General features: G+C 45.0%; 1 protein-coding gene across 6 annotated transcripts in view; it reads right to left on the reverse strand.

Annotated features, from left to right (window-relative positions):
* LOC143300647 (hepatocyte nuclear factor 4-gamma-like) overlaps positions 1–12500 on the reverse strand; it is a 74467-nt gene that overhangs the window by 17247 nt on the left and 44720 nt on the right. Inside the window, exon 1 of one of the 6 annotated variants that reach the window (XM_076614472.1) lies at positions 10251–10588. The exons of the other annotated variants lie outside the window; for them this stretch is intronic. Coding sequence (XP_076470587.1) covers positions 10251–10356 — 106 coding nt within the window. The 5' untranslated portion in view covers positions 10357–10588. Of the gene's footprint in view, positions 1–10250; positions 10589–12500 lie in introns of those variants that run through there. 6 annotated transcript variants of the gene reach the window in all.

Consider the following 12500-nt stretch of genomic DNA (forward strand, 5'->3'; position numbering starts at 1 on the left):
GTTTTCTCTTTTTTGTGATTGATTTACTCTTAATTTCTAATTTTTAGGGAGTCTGTGGGTGGGGATGAAAGTTTTTCTTCTTTTTTTTCTTCTTCTTTTTTTTGTATCTCTCTCTCTCTGTCTCTGTCTCTCTCTCTCTCCGTGTGTGTCTCTCTCTCTGTCTCTCCCCCCGTATTTTTTTTCTTTCTTTTTCTTTGCCTCTGTTACTTTTTTTTCTTTCGTATCTTTCTTTCTTTCTTTCCCGTTTCCTGATTCTTACTTGTCTTTCTTATATCTGTTCTACTGTCCCTCCATTTTTTTTTCCCCTTTATTTGTTGCAATTTTTCCTCCCACTGTTTTTTTCAGGTATTTTCTATGTTTCTTCCTTTACTTGTCTCCCACTCCTCTTTTCTGCTTTCTTTCTCTTTCTTTCTTCCTTTCTTTCTTTCTATTTCTTTTCACACAGCGAAAACGATAGTTTCAATTTCTTCAAGACAGTGTCAACAGATGCAGACGTGTTCCATGTACACTTCACACTTTGTAGAGAAAAGAAAGAACAAAAAAAGGAAAGAGAAGAAATAGAACAAAATAAAATAAAAACAAAACAAAAAAGACGGAAGCACAGTATCAATAAGCAGTGATAGCTTCGTGACTGACGCTAAAAGCACAACGTAAAACTTCACACCACTTCAGTCTTGTGTCGCTCTTTTTAAATGAAGGCCCACAGACATGTCCCCATATCATCCCCCCCCCCCAATCCCCACCACCTCCCCCCCAATCCCCACCTCCCCCTCCCCCCCAATCCCTAATCTTGCCCCACGGCATGCGACAAGCAAACGCTTGTCCGGTTTGGTAACATCACAGTGACACTACCACTATCCCCCCCCCCCCCAACCCCCCTCCGCCTCCCCAGACCCTCCCAGACCTCCCCCCCCACCCCCCGTCCCTCCCCAAACCCCCCTCTCCCCACATACACACTTAGGCCTTCGTCTCCTTTAGCCCACCGATGAACAATGAATGTATCAGCCCCATCAGCATCGGCGACTCGAGCGAGGCAATCAAACTGTCGCCCTGTCGTTTGTTATCGATCGATGGGAGGAAGAGGGGCGACCGACCTGTCTCCTGGGGGCCTGTACCACTAATGGGATATGGACAGGACTGACACTGGCACTGCACCATCATCATAATCATCATCATGTTTTCTTATTATAATCATATCGTTGTAATTATTATGATTATGATGGTGATAAGAATCACTATCACCATCATCATCATCAATGATACAAACGGAAAAAAAACATTTTCCCAAGCCTGCCAAAATAAACAATTACTTAAATAAATAAATAAATAACCGCAGGACGTTGTCTCCAAGGCACCTCAGAAAAACATCAACAACAACAACAACAAAAACCGTTGTTCTTTTCCTTCTTTCCACCACTTTTTCAATTTATTTAATTATTTGTTGTTGTTGTTGTTGTTTAAAGGCAAGGACTGAATCACAGCTTTCCCACCGAGTCCTGTCATAATTAGTACACACGTTCTGAGTCCTATTATAATTAATACACACGTTTTGAGTCCTGTCATAATTAGCACACACGTTGACAGTCCTATTATAATTAATACACACGTTTTGAGTCCTGTCATAATTAGTACACACGTTCTGAGTCCTATTATAATCAATACACACGTTCTGAGTCCTATTATAATTAGTACACACGTTCTGAGTCCTATTATAATTAGCACACACGTTCTGAGTCCTATTATAATTAATACACACGTTTTGAGTCCTGTCATAATTAGTACACACGTTCTGAGTCCTATTATAATCAATACACACGTTTTGAGTCCTGTCATAATTACTACACACGTTCTGAGTACTATTATAATCAATACACACGTTTTGAGTCCTGTCATAATTACTACACACGTTCTGAGTCCTATTATAATTAATACACACGTTTTGAGTCCTGTCATAATTAGCACACACGTTGACAGTCCTATTATAATTAATACACACGTTTTGAGTCCTGTCATAATTAGTACACACGTTCTGAGTCCTATTATAATCAATACACACGTTCTGAGTCCTATTATAATTAGTACACACGTTCTGAGTCCTATTATAATTAGCACACATGTTCTGAGTCCTATTATAATTAATACACACGTTTTGAGTCCTGTCATAATTAGTACACACGTTCTGAGTCCTATTATAATCAATACACACGTTTTGAGTCCTGTCATAATTACTACACACGTTCTGAGTACTATTATAATCAATACACACGTTTTGAGTCCTGTCATAATTAGTACACACGTTCTGAGTCCTATTATAATTAATACACACGTTTTGAGTCCTGTCATAATTAGTACACACGTTGACAGTCCTATTATAATTAATACACACGTTTTGAGTCCTGTCATAATTAGTACACACGTTCTGAGTCCTATTATAATTAGCACACACGTTCTGAGTCCTATTATAATTAATACACACGTTTTGAGTCCTGTCATAATTAGTACACACGTTCTGAGTCCTATTATAATTAGCACACACGTTCTGAGTCCTATTATAATTAATACACACGTTTTGAGTCCTGTCATAATTAGTACACACGTTCTGAGTCCTATTATAATTAATACACACGTTTTGAGTCCTGTCATAATTAGTACACACGTTCTGAGTCCTATTATAATTAATACACACGTTTTGAGTCCTGTCATAATTAGTACACACGTTCTGAGTCCTATTATAATTAGCACACACGTTCTGAGTCCTGTCATAATTAGTATACACGTTTTGAGTCCTATTATAATTAGCACACACGTTCTGAGTCCTGTCATAATTAGTACACACGTTCCGAGTCCTATTATAATTAGCACACACGTTCTGAGTCCTATTATAATTAATACACACGTTCTGAGTCCTGTCATAATTAGTACACACGTTCCGAGTCCTATTATAATTAGCACACACGTTCTGAGTCCTATTATAATTAATACACACGTTTTGATTAATACACACGTTTTGAGTCCTGTCATAATTAGTACACACGTTCTGAGTCCTATTATAATCAGTACACACGTTCTGAGTCCTATCATGATTAGTACACACGTTCTGAGTCCTGTCATAATTAGTACACACGTTCTGAGTCCTATTATAATTAGCACACACGTTCTGAGTCCTGTCATAATTAGTACACACGTTCTGAGTCCTATTATAATCAGTACACACGTTCTGAGTCCTATCATAATTAGTACACACGTTCTAAGTCCTATTATAATCAGTTCTAGTCAAGTTTGTGTTTTGGGTGGGTGTGGGTTTTTTTTTTGTTTTTTTTTTTTTTGTTTTTTTTTTGTTGGTTTGTTGATTTTTCTTTTTCAAAGTTCACAGCACTAAGGAAGCAGGCCACGGACAATTCTCAACGCCAAGCAGACCGACCTCTTTCCCGACTGCTGGGCATTAGACAAAGGAGAATGGCGCAAAACAACTACAGCTTTTTGTGCGCTCTTATAAATGTGCTGATTTCGCCAAACGAAAGTAAGACAAGCCCAAGAGGAATCAATTAATTATGGTGACTGTCAACCTGAACTGAAGGCTCAGCCTGGTCTCAGGTGACAGTTGTGTCAGTTAACCGCTGAAATGTCGCCGGCGACAATTAAGCGAACCGCTGAATTGTCGCCGATCATTATCACCACTGACCCCCGCTGATCACTGACCACTGAACCTTGCCTGGCCTTGGGGAAATACAGGACTGGGGGGAATATAGCCCTGGGGGGAACATACATTAATATCATACCTGGAGGAATATAGATCTGGGGGGAACATACATTAATATCATACCTGGAGGAATATAGCCCTGGGGGGAACATACATTAATATCATACCTGGAGGAATATAGATCTGGGGGGAACATAGACTTATGCAAAGTAAAATAAACTGTTAAAGTCATGAACGCGGAAAAGGAAGGATACGAAAACCACTCGCACAAATATATAATGTAATGCAATGCAATGCAATGATTCGTAATGCAGTGACGGGCGCAATAGCCGAGTGGTTAAAGCGTTGGACTTTCAATCTGAGGGTCCCGGGTTCGAATCACGGTGACGGCGCCTGGTGGGTAAAGGGTGGAGATTTTTACTATCTCCCAGGTCAACACATGTGCAGACCTGCTAGTGCCTGAACCCCCTTCGTGTGTATATGCAAGCAGAAGATCAATTACGCACGTTAAAGATCCTGTAATCCAGGTCAGCGTTCGGTAGGTTATGGAAACAAGAACATACCCAGCATGCACACCCCCGAAAGCGGAGTATGGTTGCCTACATGGCGGGGTAAAAACGGTTATACACGGAAAAGCCCACTCGTGTGCATACGAGTGAACGTGGGGGTTGCAGCCCACGAAAGAAAAAGAAGAAGTAATGCAGTGCAGTCCAGTAAACTAACGTTGTGGTAAGTCAGCAGAGAAAGAGGAGTGTTTCATCATCTGGTAAGGGGAACAGGAAGGAATCCAACCATTAGTCATAACCTGGCTGTATGCAATTCTTGCAAAAGCACATTGCACGTACGTACGTAAGTAAGCATGCGCGCGCGCGCGCGCGCGCACACACACACACACACACACACACACACACACACACACACACACACGCACGCACGCACGCACGCACGCGCGCGCGTCTTCCATCATTATACAATTACACAAAAGAGGTGTAAAGTAAGCGTGTGTGTGTGTGTGTGTGTGTGTGTGTGTGTGTGTGTGTGCGCGCGCGCGCGCGCGTGCGTGTGTATGTGTGTGTGTGTACGTGCGTGCGTGCACGTTTGTGTGTGTGTGTGTGTTTGCGTGCGTGCGTGCGTATGTACACTCGAGCCCATGGACACGTGCACGCATGCATGCATGTCACATTGTGGCTGTACAAGTTCCACACTGATCGGCGTTCATGTGCACCTAAACTGGCCTGGTTAAAAATCTGACGTACAACGCGATAAAAAAAAAAACAACCAGACAAGACATTGTGAACTATGGACCAGTTTCTGATGACTCAACGCACTCTGTACCAACACCGAACACTACCACAAAGAAGAAGAAGCATCATTATCACACTTTCTTTTGCTGCAAAGTGTAAAAAAAACAAAAACAAAAAAAAACCCCAAACCAAACAGCCATGATATTGGCCATCATCACAGGTGGCAATACAATTAGGTCATCATTCTTTTCCGCGGTAGTCCAAAGTGCAGACTCTGAAAAGAAAACACTGTCACGGAATCACGTTGTTGGCATGTAAGGATTTACTCTCCATTAAATTGTTGTGTTCTTCTTGTTCTTGTTCTTGTTCTTCTCCTTCCTTCTTCTTATGCGTTCGTGTGCTGCAACTCCCACGTTCACTCGTATGCACAAGTGGGCTTTTACATACACGACCGTTTTGACACCGCCATTTTGGCGGCCTTACATCGTGTTCGGGGATGTACATTAAAAAAAAAAAAAAACCCAACAAAGTTTAATTTATTCATCATATAAAAGATAAAAGGTCCCATATAGCCCTTTAGGGGCGGCGAATTCAAACCCACTGTGTGTGGAGCTCGGCATAGGAAGGCGGGGGGGCGCCCAGTCCTTTCCATTTCGCCATTTTAACCCTTCACGACAGGAATCAGGCACCCCGTTCACACCTGAGGGGAGTGAGGAAAACCCGGAGTAAAGTTCCTTTCCCCAGGACAACAACACCATGCCCGAAACGGGGGGGCCTCGTGCCCTGGTTACTGCTGAACACTGGAACATGAACCCATCGAATTCTGCCACGGCACACACGGAAACATTCACACACGTACCAACACCCTTCCCCCCCCCCCTTCCCCACTCCCACGCCCCCAACCCCCCCACCTAACTGATGCTCACACTATGTCATGCATGCCAAACCATCCCCTCCACCCCCCCCTCCCCCCGCCCCACCCCGAAAAATCGCCCCCTGGTTAATACCATCATGCAAATCCAAGACATTATCCATAAACTTTAAAACTCAAAGGTTTGTTGCATCGCTCTTTGCCGCCTCTTTGTTGCTGACACAGTGAGCGTGAGAGAGACTTCTCCCCAATATGATTATTATCATTGTGCTTAAAACAAGTCACCTGTCACCCTTTAATGAAGCGTGACCATCAAAATGTCAGATGCCAAGTTTTATCATAATTAGTACGATTAATACTCATTAAGGTACAAAAAAAAAAAAAAAGAAGAAGAGGATAATGTTCAACCTGTCAATGTCATAACGGGATCGCTGTTTGTTGAAATAAGAAGCGAGAAATAGATGGTGGTGGAGGTGGTGGCAGTGGAGATGGTGGTGGTGATGGTGGTGGTGATGGTGGTGGTGATGGCGGGGTGGCAGTGGAGGTGGTGGTGGTGGTGGTGGTGACAGTGGCGGTGGCAGACTGGTGGTGGAGGAGAGGGAGGAACCAGGGGCGGCATGGAGAGTGTAGGGTTGGAGGAAGGAAGGAGTTGAGGGCAACGATCAGGTTGGTTGGTTGGTTGGTAGGTTGGCTGGTTGGTTGGTTGTTTGGTTGGCTGGTTGGTTGGTTGGTTGGTTGGTTGATTGGTTGGTTGGTTGGTTGGTTGGTTGGTTGGTTGGTTGGTTGGCTGGTTGGCTGGTTGGTTGGTTGGTTGGCTGGTTGGTTGGTTGGTTGGTTGGTTGGCTGGTTGGTTGGTTGGTTGGTTGGTTGGTTGGCTGGTTGGTTGGTTGGTTGGTTGGCTGGTTGGTTGGCTGGTTGGCTGGTTGATTGGTTAAGGGTTGGTTGGTTAAGGGTTGGTTGGTTGGTTGGCTGGTTGGTTGATTGGTTGGTTGGCTGGTTGGTTGGTTAAGGGTTGGTTGGTTAAGGGTTGGTTGGTTGGTTGGCTGGTTGATTGGTTGGTTGATTGGTTGGTTGGCTGGTTAGTTGGTTGGTTGGCTGATTGATTGGTTGGTTGATTGGTTGATTGATTGGTTGGTTGATTGGTTGGTTCATTGATTGGTTGGTTGATTGGTTGGTTGATTGGTTGGTTGATTGATTGGTTGGTTGGCTGGTTGGTTGGTTGGTTGATTGATTGGTTGGTTGATTGGTTGGCTGGTTGGTTGGTTGGTTGGTTGATTGATTGGTTGGTTGGCTGGTTGGTTGGTTGGTTGATTGGTTGGTTGGTTGGTTGTTTGTTTGGTTGGTTGGTTGGTTGGTTGGTTGGTTGGTTGGTTACGGGTTGGTTGGTTGGTTGGCTGGTTGATTGGTTGGTTGATTGGTTGATTGGCGGGGGGGGGAGGACCTTGCGGGGGGGGGAAGGTCGGGGAGGTAGGGGGGTTGGGGGTGGAAGGGGTAGAGACGGAATGGATAGGGAGGGAGGGGGGGAGGGAGGGGGAGAGATGTGGAGAGACATGGAGACAAGGGAGGAAGAAATACTGAACAGTTGAAAGGTGTGTGCAATCACAGCTGCGCTATGTAAACAACGATGGAGAGAAAGAGAGAGAGAGAGAGAGAGAGAGAGAGAGAGAGAGAGAGAGAGAGAGAGAGAAAGACATAGACAAGACACTACAATATATCTACTTGCGGACAGAGAGAGAATACGTGGGAGACAGACAGACAGACAGACAGAGAGAGAGAGACAGAGAGAGAGAGAGAGAGAGAGAGAGAGAGAGTGAGTGTGTGTGTGTGTGTGTGTGTGTGTGTGTGTGTGTGTGTGTGTGTGTGTGTGTGTTTCATCCAGCGTGTCTCTTCTTTTCACATGTGTGTTCTAATGCATATTCGATATAACTATGCTGTCAAAATGGATTTTCTTCACAGTTTCTTTTATCGACAACTAGTGGACATGTGAACTTCGCCATTTTAAAGCAAATGTTTACACAGAGGAGAAAAACACACACCCTTTCCCGGCCCCCGCCCGCCTCCCGCCTCTGAATACAGATCACACACACACACACACACACACACACACACACAAGATTACAACAGGGACACATCAGTTCTTCCCGTTGTTTTCCCCACACACCTACAACAAGTCTTTCAGGGCGTCCTTCCACAGGGCAGAACTCGGATCAAAATTAACAGATAACTCTCAATTCATCTCTCAATCACCGCCCCTCCCCACCCCCCTCCCCACCCCTCAAAGGCGTCCAACCAGAGCCCTTGATCAAACAAGTCCAATCAGATCTTTGCCGACTCCTTCTGTTGCACTGTCCTCCTCAAACAACTTCTCGAACGGTCCAAATCTTTGCTATCTCGAACGGTACGGTTCAAATCTTTGCTATCTGGTCCATCGCCAAGCATGCTGCTGAAACAATGTGTCTCGACCTTCTCTTCGATCTGATGAAGGCTTTCTTTCCTTTGTCGGAGATGACGACAGGGTATTTGCGTGTGTGTGTGTGTTAAATACCGCTGGTGTGGGTATAAATACAGAGATTTTGGGTTCACGTCGCCGCTTTCTTCTTCTATATAACTTATTATCACTGTCGTCGCCGCTTTCTTCTTCTATATGACTTATTATCACTGTCGTCGCCGCTTTCTTCCTCTATATAACTTATTATCACTGTCGTGAACACTGCTGTTGTGGCCGTTGCCCTCGCTTATCGTTGTGATCCGGATCAATTCACCCTCTTTTATCTCTCCTCGCTCGCTTTCTCTGATTCTTTCTTGCTTCGTCAGAGTACTGCCATTAACCCCCCCCCCTGCACCCCCCCCGGCCCCCACCCCCCCCCCCCCCCAAAAAAAAAACAAAACAAAAAACCAAACCAAACCAAACAACAACAACAACAAACCCAGCAGTGGAGATGGTACTGGCTTTCGTAACATTCAGCAGCTGTAGCAATATATAGCAAACGAAAGCAGCAAAAGCAATTACTCTTGAGTTCGTATGTGTGTACAATCTCTGGTGGTCGCAGTCAACGGAGCTAAACTGTGATCCAACGGACATACATGTGAGTCCACACGAGTCCACAAGAGTCCACAAGAGTCCACACAAGTCCATACGAGTCCACACGAGTCCATACGAGTCCACACGAGTCCACAAGAGTCCACACAAGTCCATACGAGTCCACAAGAGTCCATACGAGTCCACACGAGTCCATACGAGTCCACACAAGTCAACACGAGTCCACAAGAGTCCATACGAGTCCACACGAGTCCATACCAAACGAGACCCGAGATGGGAATTGGCGTCACCGTCAGACACGACGGACTGTGGATTTGACATCATCAGCAGAAATATCAGTAGCAAACTACAGTATAGAGCTCCAGAGTTCAGCTCTTTCAAGTGTGGCCAATCAAACCATTCATTACCATCATACCCTCCATCTCCTCCACAAATTCACCCCCCCCCTCTCTCTCTCTCTCCCTCTCTCTCTTCTCTCTGCCCCCCCCCCCCCCTCTCTCTCTCTCTCTCCACATTCCCAAACTACAGTCTTCTTTCTCAGCTTTCTTCTTACATTTATATATAAGTCGTATCTGTCATCCCTCCGAATCAGAGCTCTCCACGATTTGTCTCTGCATGTTAGTAGTAGTAGCAGCAGCAGCAGTAGTAGTAGTAAAAGTAGCAGTAGCAGCAGCAGGAGCAGTAGTAGTAGTAGTAATAATAGCAGTAGTAGCAGCAACAGCAGCAGCAGCAGTAGTAGTAGTAATAGTAGTAGCAGCAGCAGCAGTAGTAGTAGTATGACTGTTCTATTATTACTCATATTAGTAATTTCGTATTACTGGTATTGTTGTTGTTCAGTAAAAAAAAAAAGAAATCTTTCTTGGTACTAAACCAAATTCACTTGAAGGCATAAAGAACTTGGTGGCGCTGCACTGTGGCGATGCTCTCCCCTCGATCAGAAAAAAACACACCTTCATTCTACACACATAAAAAAAAAAATTAATCTGTTGTGACACAAAAACTAATACAATACGTTACAGTGCAGTGCAATACAACGCAATACAATACAATGCAACACAATGTGTTGTGTGTGTGTGTGTGTGTGTGTGTGTGTGTGTGTGTGTGTATGCGTGCGTGCGTGTGTGTGAGCGCGCGCGCGCGTGTATGTCTGTGTGTGTTTTCGTAAAACGCCTAGAGCCCTATTTTAGAGACTAGGCGCCATGTCAATCCTTCTCCTCCTCCTCCTTCTTCTCAATATAAAGATGATGATTGTTATTTTCTTTACAATCATTATCATGATTATGATGATGATTATCATTATCGTTAGCAGCAGCAGCAGCAGCAGTGCTATTAAGGTGCAGCGAATCAGCTGTTCAGTGGGATGAACCGCAACACTCCACACGTCCACAACCTTACCCAGCTCGCCGAAGCCGCCAGGGGAGGCCAGGTCGTCGCCCAGAGGCGAGGAGTGGAAGCGGGGGTAGTAATGCTTCAGGAACACCGCCATCTTGTCATGCAGCATGCAGCAGCAGTTCCCTCCCCTGCCCTGCAGGTGTCACTGCCAGTGTCCCCAACAAAATGGCGCGCGAAGCACACGACACAACTCCCCCCTAAGCCCTACGACTGTGTTCACCAGCCTAAAAAAAAAAAGAAAAAAAGAAAAAGAAAAAAGGTCCTTGTCCACAGTATCAAACTGAATGAAGGAACTCCCAGGGAAATCCACGACTCCTCCTCTTGGAACGGAGATAGATGGAGGGTCCTCCACCCACGGACACAGACATCCAGGACACCCCCACCCCCACCCCACCCCCCCACCAAACCTCAAACAAGTAAACCGTCACGAAATCAAAAAGCCAAGCACTGGACAAGTTGACCCTAAAAAGGCGCTGTGCAGCAGATCGATCAACACAACTCTACCCCCAAGGAACGCACACGCTTCTTCACGCGGATGGTTGAATGAAGCATGGTCAAGTCTTTGTCAAGGGAAAAAAATGTTTCGCTACCTTTTGACCGCTAACAAAAGACATTTTGTCCACTATGAACAATGCTCTTCAACATTAGTTTCACGTGCATTAAGTCGATGGATCGTTCTCGTTTCCACTATCCCTCCCCTCCACCCCCTTTTTTTTACAATAACCACTTGTCGAGGTTTTGTTGTTTTTTTTCTCCTAAGTTCAAAATATCCAAACAAATCTTTGCATATTAAACTCCTGTTCCATTTTGTTTTTCTCTCTCTCTTAGTAAAATATTACTCATACCAAACGAACAACACCAGCACCCCACCCCCACCCCCCCCTTTTTTTTTCACCACCACACGAAGTCTCTTGCCTTTTTCTCAACTAACTCAACTGTCTTTCCACAATAAGAAAAAACAACAACATAAAATGAAAAAGAAACTCACAGAAAAAAAAGCGGTCTTAAAAGAAGCACGAGTTCAAAAATACCAACCACACCTTCAGCACCACAAGAGGATCACTGGTGCGTTCCCTCAATGGTCAGTGAAGGTCTCTCCCTCAAAACCTCAAAAGAATCGAGTCCCTGGCCCACAAATTAAACGAAAAAAAACAAACCCCACAAAAAACCCAACCCTCCACCGTTTCCATGTGAGACCTGTGGCCACCACGATCATCAGCCCCTTCCTTTAAAATCGCACGTTCAAAACACACACCACACCTGTTCCTCAACCCCGTTTTACCAGGACGACAAACATAATCAGCACAAACACGTCCTTACAAGCCACTCACTCTGACAAACTCTTCCCATCCCCTACAAACCGAAAATCTCTTCTACCTGTGGGTTTTCATCACTCGATATTGGAGAAAAAAAAAAAAAAGAAGAAGAAAAAGTAAAGCAAAAGTAAAAGCAGAACAAGGACCCCAACAGATAGCACAGGCTACGGGAGATGTGCCGCAATCACGTTTCACACCTCACACTCTCTCCCCGAGTCAGCAGGCAATCTCCATGATTGGGAGTTCTGATAACCTGTGATATGTACCACGCTGACGAGCCCCGTTATCTCACACACACACACACACACACACACACACATGTGCGCGCGCACGCACACGTACTTACATGCACGCACACGCAAACACGCACGCGCGCATGAACACACACACACACACACACACACACACACACACACGTGCGCGCGCGCACACACGCACGCATGTACACATACACATATAGAGGCATCAAAAGAGAGACAGAAAGGCAGACAGATATATATGGATATGGATACAGAGAGAGAGAGAGAGAGAGAGAGAGAGAGTTACAGACAAAATGAGACAGAGACATACAGACAGACAGACGGACAGACAAAGAAAGAGACCAGATGGACAGACAGACAAACAGACAAACAGAGGGAGACGGACACAGAGACAGAAAGAAGACAGAAAAAAACAACAACAACAGAGACATATATAGATGCAGACAGACAGACAGACAGACAGAGAGTGAGAGAGAGACAGGGACAGACAGAGGGAGACAGACAGACAGACAGAGGGAGACAGACAGACAGACAGACAGACAGACAGAGGCCCAAACAGATTAAGCAAAGCCTGGATTTTCCGGCTGTGAGTTGACGAGTTCACTTCACGGAGGCTGACTGGGACAATGCGAGAGGTTATCGTCATGTTATCTCCATTATCTGACAGGGGTGGGGTG

Source organism: Babylonia areolata, chromosome 26 (genome assembly GCF_041734735.1).
Source record: "Babylonia areolata isolate BAREFJ2019XMU chromosome 26, ASM4173473v1, whole genome shotgun sequence".
NCBI lineage: Eukaryota > Metazoa > Mollusca > Gastropoda > Neogastropoda > Buccinidae > Babylonia > Babylonia areolata.